The 22799-nt window shown below is 42.3% G+C and overlaps 1 protein-coding gene across 2 annotated transcripts in view; it reads left to right on the forward strand.

The window, feature by feature from the left end:
• ANKRD44 (ankyrin repeat domain 44) overlaps window positions 1-22799 on the forward strand; it is a 325912-nt gene that overhangs the window by 104406 nt on the left and 198707 nt on the right. For both annotated transcript variants that reach the window (XM_029224527.1, XM_029224528.1), the window contains exon 2: window positions 18000-18083. In XM_029224527.1, coding sequence (XP_029080360.1) covers window positions 18000-18083 — 84 coding nt within the window. The remainder of the gene's footprint in view (window positions 1-17999; window positions 18084-22799) is intronic.

Below are 22799 nucleotides of genomic sequence, written 5' to 3' on the forward strand. Positions count from 1 at the left end.
TTCCCCCTGCCTCTAGTCAGTCCTGCCCTGCCAGTCTGTTTCCACACCACAGCCAGGCGGATCTTTGTTAAGATGTGATTCTGAATATATCACTCCTTTGTGTTAAGCCTCAACCCTTTCTGTTTCCCTGAGGACAAATGATGAAGTCTTAGCGTGGCACACAAGTGCTTGGGGCTCTACCTTGCCCACTTGGCCAGCCCCAGGTCTTGCCACTCCTTTCCTTGCATCCTTTTCTCTAGCCACCCTGAGCTGCTCGCATTTCCCCACACATGCTAGGCTCCCGCTGGCCTCTGGGCCTCTGTAGATGTTGCACCCTCAGCCTGGAATCCCTTTTGTCTGGTCACCTTAGGACTCTGGGTTTGATGTTACCTCCTCCTGGAAGCCTTCCCTGATAACTCAAGGCTGGGTTGGGTGCCCCTCTCGTGTGACCCCCTAGTTCTCACTGGGATGTAATTGCTTACTTTTCTGCCTTGCTAGATTCCAAAGCTTCCTGAGGCTGGGGACTGTGTCTTAATCATTGCTGAATCCCCTCAGCCATTGCCCTGCCTGGCTCCTCAGGGGCAACTGAGAGATGTTTGTTGAGCTGGTGGAAGAGGGCACTGTGGTGGAGTTCAACTAGTATGTGAATCAGAGCCGGAAAGATCTTCTCAGTAACTAGCAGTTAACTTGGATCATACTCAAATTCCCCAAGTCTCAGTTTCTCTCTCTGGGAAATGGGATGGAGGACATCGCTTCTGACCTCCAGCAATCGTTGTGAAAATTCCATGAGATGATATAAGAAAGCATTTAGCACAGAGCCTGTCCTGTAATGAGCTCCAGTAAGTTGTTCTTCCTTCCTTCCGTCCCTCCCCGCCTTCCTTGCCAGCTAGGTCAAGCCATGGATTAGAGTCATAGAATTCCCGCATCAGAGTCAGGTTCACGGCAGTGGTTCTAAACCATCTGCCAGGCGGCTAAGACACCTTTTAAAAGTACACACTCCGGGGCCTCACCCCATGGTTCTGGGATGGGGTCCAGGAATCTGTATCTTTTTCAGATTGCTTGTACTCAGCCATGATTGGGAACCTTTGACCTAGTCCAACTTGTGACCAATAACAGGAATCCCACTTACATAGCCCTTGCTGGAACACCTTGGGGGATGGGCAGCTCAGTGCATTTTGGAGTTCTGTTTGCTGTCGGGCAGCTCCTTGAATGTTAGAAACCCTCACTTACCTACTGGGCCTAATTCTGCTTCCAAATGACACCTAGCCTTTAGTTCTGGGTCTGCCTCCTAGAGACAAATGGATTAAGTTCACACGTCTTCCCATAGCCATTCTTCAGATATTTGAAGTTACTACCATGTCCCTTCAAAGGTTTTTCTTTTCCAGGCTAAACATTCCTGTTCCTATAAACTGGAGTTTGCTGACTGGCGCCTGTGGGCTACATCCGGTCCACAGATGTATTTTGTTTGGCCTGGGGTGTTTGAAAAATACTGAATAAGTTTCCAACGTTTAAAAATCAGGGCATTTGCTGAAAAGTCTGGAGCTCTAGCATCTCTTGAAAACTCAAAAGATCTGGAGCCGCAGTTCCAGCTTTGGATGGGATGTAAGTTCTCCAGATTGTTGCACTCTCAAACACTCCATAGTTTTGTCTCACCCCCGCTAATTAAATCATTACATCATGGGTTTTTCAGACCTTTCGTTACTCCTGTTACCTTTTCCTATCTGTGCTCCAGAGTGTCAAGTGGTCTCATTTTTTAAAAAAGTTCTTTATTTTTATGATTATAAGAATAATATTTAATAATAATTTAATATTTAATAATAAAAACAATAGGAAATTTGGGAAATTATGGAAAAATGTAAGACAGAAAATGTATCTGTCCACATACCCTGTGTGAGAATTTTATACATTTCCTTCCAGCGCTTGTTCTTCTGTGCATATTTATATATTGTGAAGCTGGGATCACACTAGAAGTAGTTTCATAGAGTGCTTTTTCCATATTTTCCGCATCTCATTAAATTCCCTCACAAGATCAATTTTAATAACTAAAAGATGCTGTTTTATGTATTGTGCCTTTTTCTGATGGTGGTAAAATACACATAACATGAATAAAATGTACCATTTTAACCATTTTATTTTATTTATTTTTATTTCTGTGGCCGTGCCATGCGGCTTATGGGATCTCTGCTCCCCGACCAGGGATTGAACCTGGGCCACGGCAGGGAAGGGCCGAATCCTAACCACTAGGCCACCAGGGAACAACCTTTTTAAAGTGTACAGTTCAGTGGCATTTGCAGTGTTGTGCCGCTAACCCCACAACCCATTCCAGAACATTTCCAAAAGGAAGCCCCGTCTCCATCAAGCAGTCACTTTCATTCCCTCTTCCTCCCAGTCCCTGACAACCACTGATCTGCTTACTCCCTGTATTTGCTTAATCCAGATATTTCATATAAATGGAATCATACAACGTGTGACCTTTTTGTGACCTTTGTGGCTTCTTTCACTTAGCGTGATATTTTCAGGGTTTGTCCATGTTGTGCTATCTATCACTATATGTCATTCCTTTTCATGGCTGAATAACATTCCATTTTACGGCTATACTGCATTTTGCCTATCCATCAGTTGATGGGCATTTGGATTATTTCCACCTTTTGGCTATTGGAATAGTGCTGCTATGAACATTTGTGTACACGTTTTTATTTGAATGCCCATTTTCAATTCTTTTGAGAATACATCCCGGAATGGGACTTCCAGGTCATATAGGAGTTCTATGTTTACCTTATTGAGGAGCCTCCAGATTATTTTCCACGGTGGTTACACCATTTCGTACTCCCATCAGCCATGTTCCAGTTTCTCCACATTCTCACAAACGCTTACTTTTTGTTTTATTTTGTTTTAGCCATCCTAGTGTGTCTGCAGTGGTGTCTCGCTGTGGTTTTGTTTTGTATTTCTCTGATGACTAACGACGTTGAGCTTCTTTTTGTGTGCATGGCACCCGTTTGTATATCGTTTGGGGCCTTATGTTTTGTAACTTATTTAATAATTTCCTTATAGCTTTTACACTGGTTCCTTTCTAACTTTTGCTCTCATGAATATTGGTGTTATTAATATCTCTATATAAAAATTGTGTGCATATCTAGTTATTTTTGTAGGATGGCTTCCTTGAAGTGCGATTATGGGGTCAAAGGTGTGCTATTTCTAAGGTATTGATATGAAGGATCAGATTCAGTACTGCATGTTTGAGGAGCATATATAAGTTGCCTGGAAAGCCTTTTCAAGTGCCTTTGCTAGGATTTCCATTTCTGACTTACTGCATCAGGCTCATTGGGGTGTGACCCACTTTCCCAGGAGATTCTGATATGCAACCCAGCTATCACTCATTAGCCAAATTTCTTCTGCACCCATGATGTAGGTCTTTAAAAAAAAGAAGAAGAAGAAGAAGAAGCACTTGAGAACTCCACACTATTGACTGTCCCAGTACCCTGACCAGTTCCAAGCAGACTGGTCCTGCTACTTCCCCAGCTGTGAGCAACATGGTCCGTTGGCAAAGTGAGCTTACCATCACCTGAACCCCCTCGGTGGATTTTTTTCCTCGTAAAATCTGGTCTTCCCCTTCTTGTTCTTTGGGAGTTGATTGTTTTGAACCCATTTTTTTTCTGGTGAGGTAACAGAGGTTTCTGTTAGCCTTATGACTTGCCCTAGTTTTATAACACCTACTCGCCAGAGACAAAGCAAAACCAGGCCTCTGGCTTCTCAGGTAATTTTTCTACTTCCCTCAGTGACCTCGTTTCGACATTTTTGATTGGTCATGATCCAAGAAGTCAAATGTAGTTGCACATGCCAAATGTACTCAGAGTCTGTAAAAGAGGGAACAGGCTTCAACACGTCTGGGCAGGCTGTGTCTGTCACACGAAACCTTGGTTTTACTGCCTTTGGCCAAGCCCAGTTCTATCCCTGGGAGGAAGAAGGGCAGCCAAAAGTCCTCCTCGGCTGGGACAGCGGGACTGTGATCTCTAAAGAACCGTGATCATATGGTGCCTTTTAAACCACTGGAGCGTAATGTGGTAACTGGGTAACGGTTGCAAAAAGTTTTGACGTTAGATGTGCAGGGCAGATTCCCAAATCTAGATTTCATCTCCAAAGACACTCATGAGGTCTCCATACCATTTAGTGCCAATGTCAGGGAGAGTGTTGGTGAGGAGAAGGGAGTGTGGAGGCACCAAGAAAAAGACCACCTCAGTTACCGTCATTCGGGCCATAGGAGGCATCAGGACACTGGTTGCCTCGCTGGTACCGAGACTCAGACCTCACTCAGTTGTCTTTGTGGATGGGCTGGTACAGTGGAGGTCAAGGGCTTTTTTTGGTTTTTTTTCCTACTGCTAAATAGAAACACACAGCAAATTAGGTTTTATTTAAACTCAATAATTCCCTCTCCTTGTTAAAAACCCTTATTTTCTGTGCTATGGCTGTCAAGATTATGTCTTTGAACTTGGCATTCAAGTTAACATCCTGGGAGTGAATCTTGTTTTCCTAAAGTTTAAAAAAATATGTTCAAAGCTAATTGTAGACCGGGAAGGGTAGTGAAAACAAAGAAAATTGTAGATTTCCCTGTGGCTCCACCTCCGTTAAAAATTGCTTGTAACTTTTAAATCTCAAGACTTTGAGATGAAAGGGACCTTAATTTACGTATGCTGAATTCATTTGCAAAATTGTGTCACAGAGCCACTTATGTTCAGTATCAAGGCATAATACCTATCTGGCATACACATGGAACTCTCAAATCTTAGTTACCAATATGATAAAATTTAAAACATGGTATTAGGTATATTTTATATTTAGATGAACTTGGTAAGTTGCAAACGTAGCATTGTAGCATAGAGTCAAAGACTAACAGTGTAGTGGTCAGTTTATCAATAACAGCATTTTTTTTTTTTTTTTTTTTTCGCTACACGGGCCTCTCACTGTTGTGGCCTCTCCCGTTGCGGAGCACAGGCTCCGGACGCGCAGGCTCAGCGGCCATGGCTCACGGGCCCAGCTGCTCCACGGCATGTGGGATCTTCCTGGACCGGGTCACGAACCCGTGTCCCCTGCATCGGCAGGCGGACTCTCAACCACTGTGCCACCAGGGAAGCCCAATATAACAGCATTTTTAATAGGGTTTTTGATTCTCAAAAGAGCTCAGTTTTTTGGTTACACTACAGTCACTTCAACTTCATTATTACTTTCTTCCGTGTTACTCATGTTCTTTCCCAGATGGACAGGAACAGTTTAAACAACTGCTATTGTTTACAGGGCACAGAACAACGTGGGGTGTGTGTGTGTGTGCATGTGCAGGGCTGGGGAGGGGTGTGTAGAGAGGCTGGGGAGAGAAGAGACCTGGGGAGTATTTTCAAGCTTACGCTGGCTGGAAGTAGTACATTTAAATCAATGTTAGTGTAGTGCTCTGTGGCAGCTAAACTTGGGATTTTTTTATGTCTTTAAGCAGAGGCTGGGTGGGCGTAGAGGAATACGAGAGGGCATGTTTGGAAATGCAGTGACCTAGAGAAGGGCCTGCTTACTGTCACTCTCCTGAGCATATACATGGCTCAAGTCAGTGCTGTACCCTGGCTCATTTGTCTCTGAAATACAATTGCTTTTTCTCCATCCATCTGAACTGTTCTCAGGCCTTGGTCAAGTACTGCCTCCTCTGCAGATACCGCCTTGATTTCTTAGCCTTTCCTGTTTCCCCCTTTTCTGAATCAGAGAAGCTTCCTAGAATGTTAGGGCTAAAGGGACCACCGAGCTATCGTTGTGCTGGAGGAAAACCTGGCATCCACTTGTGTGAAGTCTGTAGAACGTGGCTCAGTCCCGTCTTACACGGTTTAATTGTTCTGTGTGGGCTAGGCTTACTTCCTCATCTATATTTGGCATTCTCTGAGGGAGGGACTGTCACACATTTCTTCTGCATATTTCATAAAAATAGCCTGTAGTAGGTCCTCAGAAAATGCTTTCCGCTCTGGTAGCACTCTTCTGTGAAATGCACTGGCCAGGATGGACACTGATAGAGGCTGTTTGCTGTGCCACCAATTAGAAACAACCTGAATGCGCAGCCACAGGGGAGTATATTATTGTCTATCCATATCGTGGAGCATCACATAGCTATGAAAAGAAATGAGTTAATCCTATAGCTAGTGACCTGGGGGATGTCCTCAATATATTATTGTCCTTGCAAATACCAAGAAAGGGAAATAGTAATATCTCACCTTGGAGATAACAGTGTAGCCTCCTATATCTGTATCTATATTTTGATATATCAGCAAGGACTTGGGGAAAGATGTGGAAGGTGCACATTAGGCTGTTAATGCTGGTGACGGAAAAGGTTATTACATTTTTTTCTTTACCCTGTCTTTGGTATTCTTGCAACAGGGAAACTACTAAGATTAAAAACTAGCAAATAGGGCTTCCCTGGTGGCTCAGTGGTTGAGAGTATGCCTGCCGATGCGGGGGACACGGGTTCGTGCCCCGGTCTGGGAAGATCCCACATGCCACGGAGCGGCTGGGCCCATGAGCCATGGCCGCTGAGCCTGCGCGTCTGGAGCCTGTGCTCCGCAACGGGAGAGGCCACAACAGTGAGAGGCCCGCGTACTGCAAAAAAACAAAACCAACAAACAAACAAAAAAAATTAGCAAATATAAGACAAAGAGAAAATGCATACAGGTTTTTATGTATTAGAAAGTCCCTTTCCCGTAATACTTCTACTTTTCAAACTTTGCATGATTAAAAAAATTAGTTTTATTCTTTGACTAAATTTTAGAATTAGGAAATAAAGACAGCATTATACTTAAGTTGGGTCTTTTTTTGTTGTTTTTTTGCTTTTTGAGCTTATGACATAAAGATAAGTTCTCTTTTCACCAAAACCTAAACTATGAAGGTAGCACCAAAACCGAAAGCCTGGCGCTCTGGTTTCTGTGGTGGAGTGGGGAGAGAAGTAGCAGGTTGGTTGTACAGATGTAGGATGCCAACTGACTTCAGAGCCCTAGGAACTTCCTATCCCAGAGCTGAACAGAACAGAGTAGGCAACTGGAGATGCTTGCACAAGTGGAAAAGGGAAGAAAGCAAATGCTGCAGAACTTCCGGTGCTGCTCCGCCGATGGTCGGGGCGGCTCTGCTCCAGAGAGCCCTGCATGTCACCCAGGAAGTTGGTGAGAGCCTTTCTGAATGGAGACGGCCATGCTTGAGCTGACTTGCCCTTGTTACATTAAAGGTGGAGGTAGCTCTTTTACCTTTTAGTCCCTAATAACTAAGGGACTCCATCCCAGGACCTCTCACCCAGACTGTTGTTGTGGTCTCCTAACTTGTTGAACCACTCTAGTCTTTTCTTCCAGTTCATCATACAATCCATTTCCAGAATGATTGCTCTAAAGCACAGCTCTTAGGTAACTCCCTTGCTCAAAAACATGCATGGCTCCCCAGCTCTAGAGAGGAGAGTCCAAATCTCTAAACCTGACATTCAAAGCCTTCTAGAATAGGATCCCTGTCTACTTCTCAGCTTACCTCACTTCTCTCAGGCTCCGGCCAAATGAAAGTGTTCCTGTGCATGTTCAGTCTTCTGTTCACGTTCTCCTGAGGTGGGAGCACTCCCTTCCCATTCATCCATCTCTACCTGTTTAAATCCTCTCTGAGCTTCAATATTCGTTTCAAAGGCTACATCTTTCAGGAAGCCAGGTGTAACCTCTTTCTCTTTCTTCTTCATGTACTTCTTCTATGGTACTTACCTTACACTCAGGTTGTCTACTTCTTCTTGCACCTTGGTAACTTCATCAAGGGGGAGACTGGCTATAACATCTCACTGTCTGAATTTCTCACCCTTAGTAAATTTCCTACATTTAATCAGTCTTTGTTGACTTGAATTGAATGTGGTTGTTATCTGAAATGTACCAGATTAATTTTTAAAAAACATATCATTCACTTCTTGTTGGCAGGGTGCTGTACAGAGAAATAAAGGAAATATGAACTGGGTTGGTGTCCCTGCAAGGAAATACCATGTGACTCTCCTTTTTTGCAAAAGTTCCCATTTTATATTATCTAATGTTTTTCAGTCTCTTGGACTGCTTTCTTCCTGCCGTCTTATCATTTCCCTTTGATATCTGTCATGGAGTGCCCTTGCCATGACACTGGATGGGGAAATTGGAAAGATGCCTCCAAGAAGACTACCCTGACAGGGTCCCTTATAGATTTGCATTCCTTGTAACTTTCCTGGTTTTGTGGGCAGCAGGGGACCCTTCAGGCATCTCAGGCAGAGACTAATGGAGGTCCTGGTCAACCCACTGCCTTAGATTTGAGAGTGGTTTGAGTAGCCAAGGCCAGGAACTTGAGTCCGTTTTGCACATCTCCATAATCCCTCACCTGGCTCCCTGTGGAGAAGTGGTGAGAGTTTAACTGCTATCTCCCTTTCCAAGGAATGCGTATGGAATTCAAAGAAAAAGGATTACAGAAAGGAAGGAGAGGTTTAAAGGGAAAAATCTCATGGGCTTTGGAAAGACTTGATTGGGCAAAAGGTGGCTTTTGAGAGAATCCAGGTTCTAACAAATTAGACAAACCCAATTTGGAGTTTGCCCGAATCATGAATAACTTTATGTGATTGAGTTAGTTCATATCTCTCATGTGTGGTCATTCCATCCCCCTCAGATATAACAAGAAATTGCCACCTTCCTGATGAATGCCTTTTATTTCTACACATCGATTTTGTTTTTAAAGGCTGCTTGAATTGCTTTATTTAGCTTCCAGTTTCCAGTAATTCTCAAAAGTTATTATTACTCTAGATCGCAAGAGGATATTACTGTAATTAACCTTCTGTCATGTTTTTTCTTTAGGAATACTATTTTACCATTGTCCTTATGATAAGGGATGTACATACCAGATATTAATAAAAAGTTGTGTTTGTACAACGCATCCTAAAACTGAGAACCGCTTTCTGTATCTGAACAAAGAAATTACACTGAATACACTTATCACCCTGAAAACCATCTTCTGGCCATATATAATTTTTTCCCCACAAAAATCACTAAAATGGCTTTTATTGATTAACATTATTAACTCACCCCACATTAAAAAAATATTTGAAACCACATTAATTCAGTATACTCTAAGATACAGTTATACAAAGAATGTAAATAAAACACTAAGATAGGAAATAAAACCGCTATAAAAATTTCTCAAAACAAGAAACTGTTGTAGAAGTATGTTCTTTTTGTTTCACTAAAATTACATTGATTTAAATACGCTGCACACACTAACCTATTGGATCCAGTGTGCTCTTGCTTAAATTAACTTTTTTTAAAGGTCAACTCCTGAACACTGTTTAATTAACTTAGCTAAAGTTGAGATTTGGTCTCAAGCCATTTCGAGCTAGACGGAGTGAAAAAAGATGTGGGGAGTTGGCAGCAGATCCCAATACAAATATGGCATTTGGCAAACTAGGTCTGTGCTGTTTTGCTTTGCTTTTCTCTTTATGGTTGTGGCCTATTTTTGAAATGCTATGATTTAAATTCAGTGCCCAAGTGACAAGTCTGACGAAACAGAACTTATTTCCCTGGAGGTTCTGTTGGGGGAAAGGTGGAAGTGTTCCAGGCACTAAAGGAAGTAACCTCAATTTCACCTGGAAACAGTAGTGTCTCGGGGCAGGAGATTTGGGCTATAAAGGAAAGTGGCGCAGCTGCTGAGCCAAATTTGAATCCAGGAACAGAGCAACATCAAAGAACTAGAAACAGTATCTGTCGTTTCCACTGTATCCCTGTAAGTTGTAATCGGGGAGCCCGAGATAAATGGAGATCGGAAAGTTCTCTCCTGAGATGCCTTGGGTTGTGGCGATGGTCTTCTAACTGGGTTCTCTAACTCCACTCTCCTCCTCCAATGCTCAGCCCACACTTTGGCCAGATAGGGGTTTGCAAAGCCTCTGTGCTATTTTCTTGCTCAAGACCTCCAGTTCCTGTTTTGCCCAGAAGATTAGGTTAAAACTCCTTCTGATTATGGCTGAGTAATATTCCATTGTATATATGTGCCACAATAGACCTAGAGCCTGTCATACAGAGTGAAGTAAGTCAGAAAGAGAAAGACAAATACCGTATGCTAACACATATATATGGAATTTAAGAAAAAAAGTGTCATGAAGAACCTAGGGGTAAGACAGGAATAAAGACACAGACCTACTAGAGAACGGACTTGAGGATATGGGGAGGGGGAAGGGTGAGCTGTGACAAAGCGAGAGAGGCGTGGACATATATACACTACCAAACGTAAGGTAGATAGCTAGTGGGAAGCAGCCGCATAGCACAGGGAGATCAGCTCGGTGCTTTGTGACCACCTAGAGGGGTGGCATAGGGAGGGTGGGAGGGAGGGAGACGCAAGAGGGAAGAGATATGGGAACATATGTATATGTATAACTGATTCACTTTGTTATAAAGCAGAAACTAACACACCATTGTAAAGCGATTATACCGCAATAAAGATGTTAAAAAATAAATAAAAAATAAAAAAACCCAAAAAACCTCCTTCTGTTGGCTGCATGACACAGGGAGATGAGCTCCGTGCTTTGCGACCACCTAGAGGGGTGGGATAAGGAGGTTGGGAGGGAGATGCAAGAGGGAGGGGATATGGGGGTATACGTATGCATATAGCTGATTCACTTTGTTATAAAGCAGACACTAACACAACACTGTAAAGCAATTATGCTCCAATAAAGATGTTAAACAAAGATCTCCTTCTGCTGGCATGGAGCTTCCCCTAACCCAGTTATTTATTTATTTATTTTTTTCTAACCTCATCATCTACTATTCTCCAGCATGAAAGATATTCTCCACAGTCTCATTCAAAATCCAGCTTAATACCTATGTCTCCTTTCTGATAACTCAATCCACACGGACCTACCCCCCGCCCCAAGTTTGAAAGATCGTAGCTATTTGTTTTCTAACTTTTGGCAAGATTGTTTTATTGTTAGTTATTTTGTTAGGAGTGACTGTATCTAGAAATATATATACGTATATCGTCACTGTATGGTGTATACACGCACACATAGAGAGAGAATAGATATGGTAGCATTTTCCCTTAGTGAGTTGTTAGGTGTAAATTTCTCCATAGAAAGTTCATTGAAATTGAGGCTGAATTACTGGTTAAGAATTATATATAATATATTCTGTATTAATTGTATTATATTGTATTTATTGTATTGTATTGACATGTGAGAGAGAGAAAGTACTGAAGTGGGAGAATCTGGAAAACTAAATCCTAGTCTCAACTTTGCCACTAACAGGCAAATCATTCCACCCCCTCACAGCTCCAAACGGGATTAATCTCCTTTATGACCATCAGGAGAGCATAAAGGAAAAGTATAATCGTGCTTATTTACAATAACCTTAAATAGTAAAATTATGATTGCACGTCCCATCCAGTGGACATAGGTATGCGGCACAGCCGGATTAGTCAAGAGAGATGATGTATTATTCAGGTGAGTTGCTGTTCTTTTGGTTTTATAGATTAGACCCCTGAGTACAGAGAGGTTGTGCACCATTTTTGAGGTTGGCCAGGGTAACAAAGGCCAAATCAAGCTCGGTGTGATTTTTACTCCCCTTCCTGTATGTAAACGCTTTTTTCCCCAGTGTGATGGGCCCCTCCGCTTTACTGGTGGTGTTGAGTGGGTTATCATCCTAACTTGATTTATATGCTCTGTAATTTTTAAGGAAATCTCCCTGGATCCCTTATTTTTCCTACTGTAGGATGGATGGACATAAATGCACTTGTCTATGAAAGTTTTTGAGCTTGTTACCTCAAAATCCACACTAATCGCTATTTTTATTAAGCATTGGCCCTGTACAGGAGGCACTGCATATATTATGTCATTTCTTAAAACACATCTTATAAAATGGCTACAGTAGCCCTATTTTGTAGATGAGGAAACTATGGCTAAGATTTAATCCCAAGTCAGTCTGATACCAAACATAGGAGGAATCTCCCTCCTATGGCAGAAAAAAAGAGAGAGATCTCAGGTATGTAAAATCAACATTGCTTCCAGATTTCAAGCTAACCGATACTGTTGTTTCGTCATTTCCTTTTACCTAACCTTTTGTGAGTAACTAGTAGCAAAGTTGACACACCTGGGTTTCATTTTCCCTCGGACCAGCTCTCCTCTCGTGAAGGTGCTGATGAGCGCTCTTAAAAAGCAGAGAAATAGCCAAGGAGGATCTCAGGAAAGGAAGGTGCGACAAAGGATGTGAATTTTCCAAAAACTGAATAATTGGTCCTTGAATAACTATATCATAGTCAATGCCTATGTGTTATTTTCATTTTGGAAAAGGTTAGATAAATTAATTTTTCCACTTTCTGATTAAATATAGTTCTTCTTTCACAGTATTTAAGTATAAAGTTAATAAATAGCTACCTATAGGGAGGGTATTACTGATACTTGGAATTTTATGCTTCTGTTTTTAATAATCGGAAATATTATAGACACTTACTCTGCAGCATAGTTTGACTCTGCAGCATTTTCAGACATGTAGTCTTGCATTAAAAAATGTTTATGAGGACTCAGTATATCTTGTACAGTTCTTAAGGGAAACAGATTTTGATTTTATTATCATCATTGTCTTTCTATGATGGAGTGAACTTCTCCCCAAGTAGAGTGATCTATATTCAGGAAGCACTCAATGGCATCCTTTCAGTGGATCACACAGCAGGAGCCACATGAGTAGAGCTAACAAGTTCTGTCCGTTAAATCTAGTGACTTGAACGAATTTTTATTATCCTTTTGTAAAAATGTAAGCACTGCCTTACACAAAAACCAGTTGTTACCTAATGAAGTATTTCAACATGTTCATATATGTTGATAGTTTCATATGGCCAGATTATTGCTGCATCAGCTATTAGCTGCTAATAACATGCTCCCATCCTGCTTTAATGACATTCTGTACTCAGAATACTTAAGTGTGGCCAGATGTTTAGGAATATCATTTTTCCCTCTTGGCTATTGATTGACTCCCAACACCCACCCCTGATTAGAATGCAAGATGTTTTCTTTTAGACTTGGAGCCTTTAATTGCCCAATCTAATTAGAAAAAGACAAGCAACACATCAAGAATTTGGAATGTAATGCGGGAGCATCTTCTTGGACTTCTTACCATGGACTGTATTTCCAGATGCTCAGTGACAGCCTCTGTCACTCTGTTTATCTTTCAAAGCCAAAGTGTTAGTAAAGAACACGCAGCTCTGACAAAGAGAAAGTGAAATGCACTGTACAGTGGTTTTAGCCAAAATCAAATTGATGGTTTCATTAGGAGATTTTGGAGGGGTGACCCGCGACCTCATTGCAGGACAGGATGGGGTGGATCCTCTAAACCAGCTGTGCTTTCTTCATAGAACCCCTGATGGGCTTTATTCCTAAACCAGTGGCATATCTGATGCCACTAGTAGCACTTTTTAAAAGTGAAATTGAGGAAATAATTGAATTGGGTTTTGCACATGATAAAAATAATTCTTTAACACCTGGGTTTTAAATGGCTTTATTCTTACTTCCTAAAAACCTGGACCCTCAGGAATCAATAGGAAAGGTTTTAAAATTTTTGTTTTTGGGTATAATAATGTTTGTGTTTACTTATTACTAAGTGCTCTCTCAGAAGCTTAAATTCTTTTATGTCTTGAACAAAGTGGATCCTCCAGCTACCTTATTCCGCAACCTGAACATTTACTCTTATCTCCCAGGTAACAAATTACCGTCTTGCTCCCCCTAGTGGAATTGTAACTCTGCTTCAAAGTTTAAGAACACTGTTATCAGTACAAGTTTGATTTTGGGGAATTGGATGTTTTCCTAGTTTGTTCTCAAACACTGAGAATAAAATAGAAAAATATTGCATTGAGTGGGCCGATAGGAGATGTGGGTAGCAAAATTGGCGTTTTGCTGATAAATTTTCAGTTCCTAGTGTCAGCAAGGTTGGCTACTTCGTTCATAGTGGCTGCCAAATTCAAGCAGCTTCTGCTCTGCACTTCTGTCTTAGAGGGGTCAAATGTCATCAGCCTGGAAGACAGTCACCTGTAGAAGGCAGCTGTTAACACTCCTGGCAAAGATGGTACCGTGCTGAGAGTTGGTGATATTGAAAGACAAGGACTGGTCCCATCTGAATGTTGACTCCCACTTGTGCCATTGGTAAAGTAGGCCCAGGAAGTATCCTTCTACCTTCTCGATCTACATGAGGGACTGTGCCAGTATCCACAGCACATGGCAGTCATTTCCAATGTACAGCTGCTAAACATGCTTAAAAAATGCCAGTAATTGAAGCTGAAATTACTGTATATCTCTTCTTAAGAATTTAAGTTTCTTTAGGGAATGATAACCCATGGTTTCACCGCATCAGAATCTCTTTTTCCTGCCCCTACTTGTTTTTCACAACTTTGACCCTTGTAATAAATTTGTGTTTATTCAAATTTGCACACAAAGCACTCCTATTTTGTATATGCTAGCGTTGAAATGTGTGAAACGTCTAAAAAATTTTTGTACATGCCAAGGCTTAGGACTCTGTTCTTTTGCAAGTAAGGCCTTGTCAAGGTCAAGGTAAAAGGTGTAAAAGATACAGTGATCGCCAAATGAATAGTCAACAGAATATAAGTACTTGGTACTTATGAGCAAGAATATTGTATTTAGAATATCCCCCCTTTCTTAAAATCATGTAATAGCGACCGTATTTAGAAATATTTTTCAAAATATTTATTCTCAGGGCAAGTGTTTACCTAGGGAAAAATAAAAGAGCAGGATCTGATTAAAATCCCAACAAAAGGGAATGCCGAAGTGTTCTATGGGCATGTTTTATTTGGGAGTGTGGAGAAAAAAAGAAACACCCGTACTGTTTTGTTTTTGTTTGTTTTTTTTAAATACCACTGGCTCAAGAGTTACAGAAATTTAGTTCAAGAACTACATCCATGCAAACACACGGCTTCCATTCAAGCAAAGCATGTATCTGTGAAGTTCTGGTTTGGAATCTCATAATGCCTGGATTAACAGTTGTGAAGACAGAGATGTCACAGTGGCCGCACAGCCCAGCTGGGGTGGAGATGTCCATTTAGCAAGACTTCGGGCTTTGGGGAACCGGCACTTTTCTATTCCACAGGGAGTGTGAGGGATTCGCGAGTGAATCAGCATGTATCTCTGTGTATACGCACATGAAGGTAGATACAGATGTGTACATGTACAAATGTAGGCATGTACATGTGGGTATATTCATGTATGTATGTGACTGCAGCTTTGGAAGAGTTACAGCAGTGGCTCAGCTTCTTCCCAATGGATGCTAGGAATTCTGGGCGTTGACAATGCTTCCCAAAGCAGCTTTTAGCAGAGGGAAGCTGGGAGGCATTGGGGAAGTGTGCATACCATTCTCTGCTGGGAATTCTCTGCACTGGTGATACCCTTCCAGCAGTCTCAGAGACCGGGACTGGGAAGTTCCACATACCACTCCCTGAAGGACTGTGCTGGCATCTTTGTCTGGCAGCATTACAGGGTGGCTCTCCTTGGGAACATTCCAGCCATAGCTTGGAACCCTTGTCTTTCTTGAGAAGTGTGAGGACTGAATATCTTCATGCATTCCTTAGACTCATGAGTGAAGAGAGGCTTTGCTTACCTAGCTCTGTTTCCTTAAAGTGACTAAATAGTGGTGCATTAAACTGGGATGGGTTTGTTTCTCAGGATCTTAACTTTTCAACTGTTGATTGACCACTGTTGACTCAACACTAAAATCTTGTCTGCCTCTGCTTCTCATCCCATGGTTATTGGGGTTTGTTATTTGCTTTCTCTTAAGGTTCAAAAAGGCAGAAAAGTATACACAAGCATTTGGCCACAAGCAGAGCAGATAGAGAATTATGAAATAGATATCCAAGATTCAATATTTTTGTTGAAATCCTGACATTGTGTGACTGCCTTTTTTTACATGAAATATGGTCCTTGCCATGGGGCAGATAGCCTGGAGACGTGGTTAGCAGGTAGTCAGCAAGTGTGGGAAGGAAGTCCTTGTCTTGGGCAGAGTGCCAGCTGACACCAAACTAGTCAAACTTGCATTCTTTTCAAGACTTCTTTCCTGCTACTTAATTGTTGGCAATTTGAGAAACTATCTTTGAATCATACACCTTGGCAAGAGGGTAGGATTAAGAGCGTATTGGGGACAAAAAAGAGATACAAATGTCCACTCGCTGGAAACTTTAATGGCAGAGGGAAAACTGTGGACAAATTCCTGGCATATGGAAATATTTATCTGCAATTTAACATTTTTTATATAATGTTTCCTCAGGGAGTCTTACTATATTCCTACTGACAATACTTATATTGGTCACCGCAAATAACAAGGAACACCTTCAAAACATGTAAGAGAGGCAACAGGCAGGTAAAAAAGAGAAAAGCAAGTTTGTAGGGAAAATCAGGACTCGGAGTCTCACATAGATTCCACGGGGAGTGGTTGAGGCAGGTAATGCTAACCATGTCACCTTAGGCCAGTGCTCTGCAGTTCCCAAGAGCTAAGTGGGTGTTTTTTAAAAATCTGGGTTCTCAGGTCCCACCCCAGGATCTCCAGGGAAGGGATCTGGGAATACAGTTTTAACAAGCATCTCAGGGGATTCTTAGCTTCGGACAAGTTTGAGAAACTGCCATCATCCTATTGCCTACTAGGACTAAAATATTTCCAAAAGTTGTGTGTGTGTGTGTGTGTGTGTGTGTGTGTGTGTGTGTGTTATTGCCAAGGTTTTTAAAGTTTGAAAAAAAATAGTCAAATAGCCCGTATTGGCATTATAAACATTTCTTAGTGAAAACATCTGTTATTTGTGTAGGGTTGTAGAGTTACAGAGGGTTTTCTCATATATTATCTCAATTGTTCCTTATACCAACCGTTTGAGGGGCTGGGCAACAAAGATCATGTTTGGCCCCAGATTACACATGGGAAGTGTGCTCCACATGTAGCTGGCAAGTGGCAGAACTGGCTTTGAACAGGATCCTTCACCATGTGGGCAAGCCCAACACTGACCTCTGAGCCCACGCCTTTTCCTCTTTTCCCCCCACACCCTGATCACCAGGTTGATGGCAGCATTTGTAACATGGATTTGCATACCCACACCTTTGCACACCACGATCCCTCTGCCTACGTGTCCCTCCTTCCCTGTCTGCACACTCAAACCCATTCATTAAGGTGCCTTCCATGAAGCTTCTCTGGATACTCTTCTCACTCTACCACCCAAGCAGAGACAGTTTGTCTTTCAGCTGGGTTTCCATCAAGCTTTACAAATCCTTCTACCATATGTTGGGTCTTGTTTAATATAGGTGAGTTCAATGATACCTGCTCAGTAATGCCTCCCTTCTTGCTCCCCACCCCGCCATTGTACCACTTTATTTATTTTTATTTATTTATTTATTTTTTATTCTACTACATATGACAAACAGAAATGTTAGCGTTGAATAGCCACTTACTTTAAATAGATGGGAAGTAATCACGTCTAAAACACTCAGTGCTTGTTGGCTAAAGCTATGGGAAGCATTCAGGAATGATTTAAAGGGTTGTGCAAACATTGACAAAGAATCATTCAGGAGGCCAGAAACGTGGCCATTAACATCCTCTAGGAACAGAATTGTTTAAAGGGACCAGGCAACATTGTCTACTGAGAGATGGGGGGAAGGACAGGGGACTCTATGCACAAAAGCATAGATTTGGTAGTTTCCTTGATAGGTAATTTAAGGGCCTTTCAAGGACATCTTCAACTAGGGGTGGTTTTCATGTTATATTCATAGCCCCAGGTTAGATGTGACTGTCTGTCATGGCTTTCAAATCGTATTATAGTTAGTTCTTTCTGCAAATACACCCCCTACTAGACTTCGAGTGAGGGTAAGCCTGAGCCATATTCATCTTTGTCTGCCAATTGATAATTGTTGAATAAACTTTTGGGGGAACATATATCTTCTAGCCATCTGCATCTGAATGCAATCCAATTATTTAATTATAGTTCTAATTCAAATTCTCCTGTGTTTACAGCCACCATTGGTCCAAGCAATCTTCAGCGGTGATCCAGAGGAGATACGGATGCTCATCTACAAAACGGAAGATGTGAATGCTCTGGTAGGAGATGCTCTGGTTTTTCTGGCTCAGACCCTCTTAACCCTTTCTGTGCCATGGACCTCTCTGGTGTCTGGTGAAAGCCCTGTCCTGCTTCTCAGAATTCTGTTTTTAAATGCACTAAATAAAATATATAGGGTTCGAATGGAAATCAATTATATTGAAATTCAGTTATCAAATCAGATTTTTCCTATAATAATATATGTGTTTATCAGCACATTTAAATGGCAAGATACAGTCGGAGATCTAATAGTGACCATAATTTAAAAATAGTGGTGAGCCTGATAAATATTTTGTGCTACCTGCTACCACTCTAATGTGGTATGAATGTGATTTCTGCTGACACTACTGAGGTTTGCTGCCCGCATTCATAATGTGAAGAAACGTGGAGTTTCCATTAGAAGTTAGTGAAAATAGAGGCAGAAAATGTGTACATCTAGAACCCTTGCCCTACAGCAGGGATTGACAAACTATGCTGTGTCACCTGTTTTCGTACAGACTACCAGCTAAGAATGGTTTTTATTTTTTAAATAGCCGAAAAAAGAATGAAAAAAGAATACTTTGTGACACAGGGAAACTCTATGAAATGCAAATTCTGATATCTACAAGTAAAGTTTGGTTGGAGTACTGGCAACGCAGCCTTCATACTGCAGCAGCAGAGTTGAGTCGCTGTGACAGAGACAGTATGTGGCCTGAAAAGCCAAAAATATTCACTCTCTGGCCCTTTAGAGGGAAATTTTGCTGCCCTCTGCTCTGGAGGGTCCATGAACCTGGAATCAGTGGATAGACTTGGCATTCTGTGTGCACCCTGAAATCGTGTGTAATATGTGTGTGCACTTGTGGACATATTTTTTTCTGTGAAAGGGTCAAGGCATTTCATCAAATTCTTAAACGGGTCTATGACCCCCCCCCCCCAAAGATTAAGAACCACTGGATCTGGAAGTTCTTGAAATAAAGAAACCTGCAATGAAGAAAGGTGAAAAGAGTTAGTCAATCATTTACCCTGTTAATAGTTTTCTAGACCTAGATTAAACAGGCAATTATGTACAGTACATGCTACTAATTTTCTTAATGTAACTCAATTACTTAAATGCTCCAGTCCATCGGGGAGAGGAGTTTTCTTTGAAGTCTCTAGTGTTCGGTAGGAACAACAGAGTCAGACACATCGGGGTAAGAAGAGCTTTGCCACCGGGAAATGAATTCTGTCTGAGGTTGCATCACTATCCGGTTGGCTGAATGCTTTATTCAGAAGGCGAGTCATTGGTGCAGCCATTGTTCTGTGGCAGTGTAGGTTGCTGTGGCTTTTTGAAAAAGCTTTGGGCCATTTCTCGCCAGCTGGCACTGAAAAGAACGGAGCAATGTGCTGTGACATTTTTGCAAGGTAAGCACAGATGAGGCCAGGGCCAGACTACTTGAGAAGGCAGTTGGGCACTTGTGCAGGGACTGCGGGGCCCTGTACTTCTGAGAGGAGGCGAGGCAAGGAAGCTGATCATCTATGGTTCTGACATCACCAGAATTTGCCCAGCCTGTTTTGTGGCTTTTTCTGAGGATCATGAGTAAACAGGACTTTCGTTCAGTCATACATCCCAAGAAAGATTGGACTGTCCTCTGAATGGCCTTTATTTCTCCTTAGGAAAGTGACAAACGTCCGCTGGCTGGTAAAGATTAGGAGAGCCTAACTTGAGTTGTCACCTAACTGTGTGACTGAATTAGAGAGGTTTACTCCTGAACACATAGATTCCTAAGTGTCTGATGGCTCAAACATAGGAGAAGGTTGATTTTCTTATGAACAGATGAGAGGGGTGGCTCTCTTCCACATAGAGTCCCAGGTATCAACATGTAGCTTCTAAGGTCACTCAAAGGGTTTGTCTCTAGTCCAACCAGAAGGGAAAAAAGAGTGTGGAGGCAAAGCGTGGGAGGATTTTCATGGGTCCGCTTGGCAGTGATTTAATTCACTTCCACCCACGTCCCACTGCCCAGAACTCAGTCACGTGCCAAACTTACCTACAAGGGAGGTTGGGAAACTAGTGTAGCTGTGGCCCCAAAGAGTCAGAGAACAGGGACTTGGGTGAACAATTAGCAATTTTGGCCACACCAGTTTTTGGTCTTAGAGAATTCTAGGGAATACCTCTTACTTGTCTGTACAGTGTCTTGTTCATTCGACAGTTATTTACTGAGTTCGGACCCTGTGTTAGGTGCTAGGGATACAGCAGTGAGAAGATAGCTCTTTCCCTCGTGAGCTTACATCGTGGCAGAGAAGCAACAAATGAGAAATCATACCTTGGTGTATTTCTGAGGGAAAATCCAGGGCACTATGTAGGGGCCTAATCCTGAGCGATTAATGAGACTACTGAGGAAGTTGATTTTTATTTGTAGCCTGTTGGATGTGTGGCAGCAGAAAACGGTGGGATAAAGGGACGGAGAGGAATATATGAATGAATGAGTGGTTGAATGAGTGAATGAACACACACAAGGGGAGCCTGAGTTCCTTATGTTGATCACGTGGCTTTTCTGGGTCCACAGCCCCTTTCCTCCACTCTCACCTCTTAAGACTCCCTCTTCATGTCTCCCGTTCCCTTCTCTCAGGTGAGCATAAGGATCATTTGCTCCCCTACTCTGTTATCAGGTATGTTGGAGACACTGAGCTGTCCTTTTCATGTCACGATCTTCCTTTACCAGCACTCCGTAGGGATCAGTCACAGGGACTGTTTGTGGGAGGTGGATTAGGCAGTTTAGGGGAAGTGGCTGTTAATAAAGGGCATAGGGAGATGGAAGATAAATAAGGTTTAGAAATCTAAGCCTAGAGGTTCATTTTAGGATACAAGAGAGGCTGCTCCAGTACATTTCAGTGTCAAGGAAGGGAAATAAATCGTGGAGGAGCCTCTTGTTAGTGGGAAGACAGTATTTGTCTTCCCTTCTCACCTTTTGCTTTTCTCTCTTTACCCCTATTTATTCACTTAATTTTTCCTTTCTGCCTTAGGTTCTGACTTTTTTGCCTTCTTTTTCCTTCCCCACCTTTCTGTATCTTTGGATGGGTTGCCTGTTCTTTGGTATAAATACCCTTTGATTAGCTGATCCTGATAGAGGAAGAGTCTCATCCAGCTTTGCCTGTCTGTGTGTTTCCAAACTTTACTTCCCAGTAGTCGTATTCATGGACCCTATGCATCAACCAAACCAAATTACTCAACCCACTGGTATTTTATTCTTTGCTCACTTCTCCACTGTTCCAATCCCACCTGTCCTTCCAGGCCTACTGCTTCCTCTGATAAGTTGGCCTGATTCTCAGCTTCCTTTCTGCCGCCTTCTGTGCCACCTCCCAACTCCCATAGCTCTTTGCACCTTACTGATCACTTGACTTGAGTTATTTATGTCTGTGTTTTACTTTTGTGAAACTATGTGTTTGATAACATGATTGCTGTGTCATTCATTCTGATTTGCTCAGTGGCTCAGTCCAGTCCTTGCAACACTTGTCGAGTGAGTGACTAGGCCTGCTTTATTACTTATGTTGAGCCAGTTTGTGGTTGCCTGTTTTTCATCTCTGCCAATGAGGACAAGTTGCCAGATAGTTCTGGCTTAGTTAGTGGCCCTCAGTTCTCAGTTTTAAGATTGAAAGTTCTCTTCATAAGATTGAAAATCTGTAGATGGATTTGAGGAGCCACTGAAGGATTGGGAAGGGTACTCTGAGTCTTTTTTTTTTTTTTTTGTGGTACGCAGGCCTCCCATTGCTGTGGCCTCTCCCGCTGCGGAGCACAGGCCCCGGACGCGCAGGCTCAGTGGTCATGGCCCACGGGCCCAGCCGCTCCGCGGCATGCGGGATCCTCCCAGACCGGGGCACGAACCCGCGTCCCCCGCATCGGCAGGCGGACTCTCAACCACTGCGCCACCAGGGAAGCCCACTCTGAGTCTTTTTTGTGGTTTCTCTGGCCGGTGGCATGCCAGGGGCTGGAAAGGTGGGAAGACGGTTATATGTTCTGAGAAAGCCATTGAAGTTGACCCAGCTGTAGCTGATAATAGAAAGATTTAGAAGCCTCCATGAGACTAATTAACTTGAGGTGGAGCATGTGAAGTCTAAATGAATGCAGAGAGTCTGAAAGCCAAAATTTGAACTCAATAAAGGCATTTTGGGGATTGTGTCCTGACAACATGACATCAACAGACCGTTTTACCAGGCACCGCACTGAAGCAAGGACAGAGACAAATCGGTGCCTGTCAATAGCGAGTGGTGAGGACAGGGAAGGAACCATGCCCAGTGAGGAATGGCTGAAGAAACTGGTGATGGTTTAGACTTGGGAAGGACAGGAGAACTGTCTGAAATAGTTCAAGCACTGTCAAGTTAAAGTGGAGCTCTTCTTATATGTCTCGTGGTTGTAAGCTGCAGAAAATAAGATTTTGGGTCAGAATATAAGAAATAACTTCATAGAGCTGTCTAAAGAAGTAATGAGTTGACTTGACAAGTATTAAGTTCCCTGAAAGACCACTAGACTAGAGATTCTAAAGGTAGCTAGTAGTAGTAACACACATTGCCCCACTCTCCTGTCTTGTGCCCTTGGCTGGCATTGCTAATGGTTCATGACCTTTTTTTCCCCTCTTAGTCTTAAAGGCCTAAATTCCTTCTCAGGACAGCACTATTAAATTGGAATTGGCCTATAAATTGAAATCTTCTTCCCATGCCTGGACTAGGTGATGCTTATAGTCTCTTAAAACTGTGAAAAACTACAA

Source organism: Monodon monoceros, unplaced genomic scaffold, assembly GCF_005190385.1.
Source record: "Monodon monoceros isolate NGI ecotype Baffin Bay Population unplaced genomic scaffold, NGI_Narwhal_1 Super_Scaffold_16, whole genome shotgun sequence".
In the NCBI taxonomy this organism is placed as follows: Eukaryota; Metazoa; Chordata; class Mammalia; order Artiodactyla; family Monodontidae; genus Monodon; species Monodon monoceros.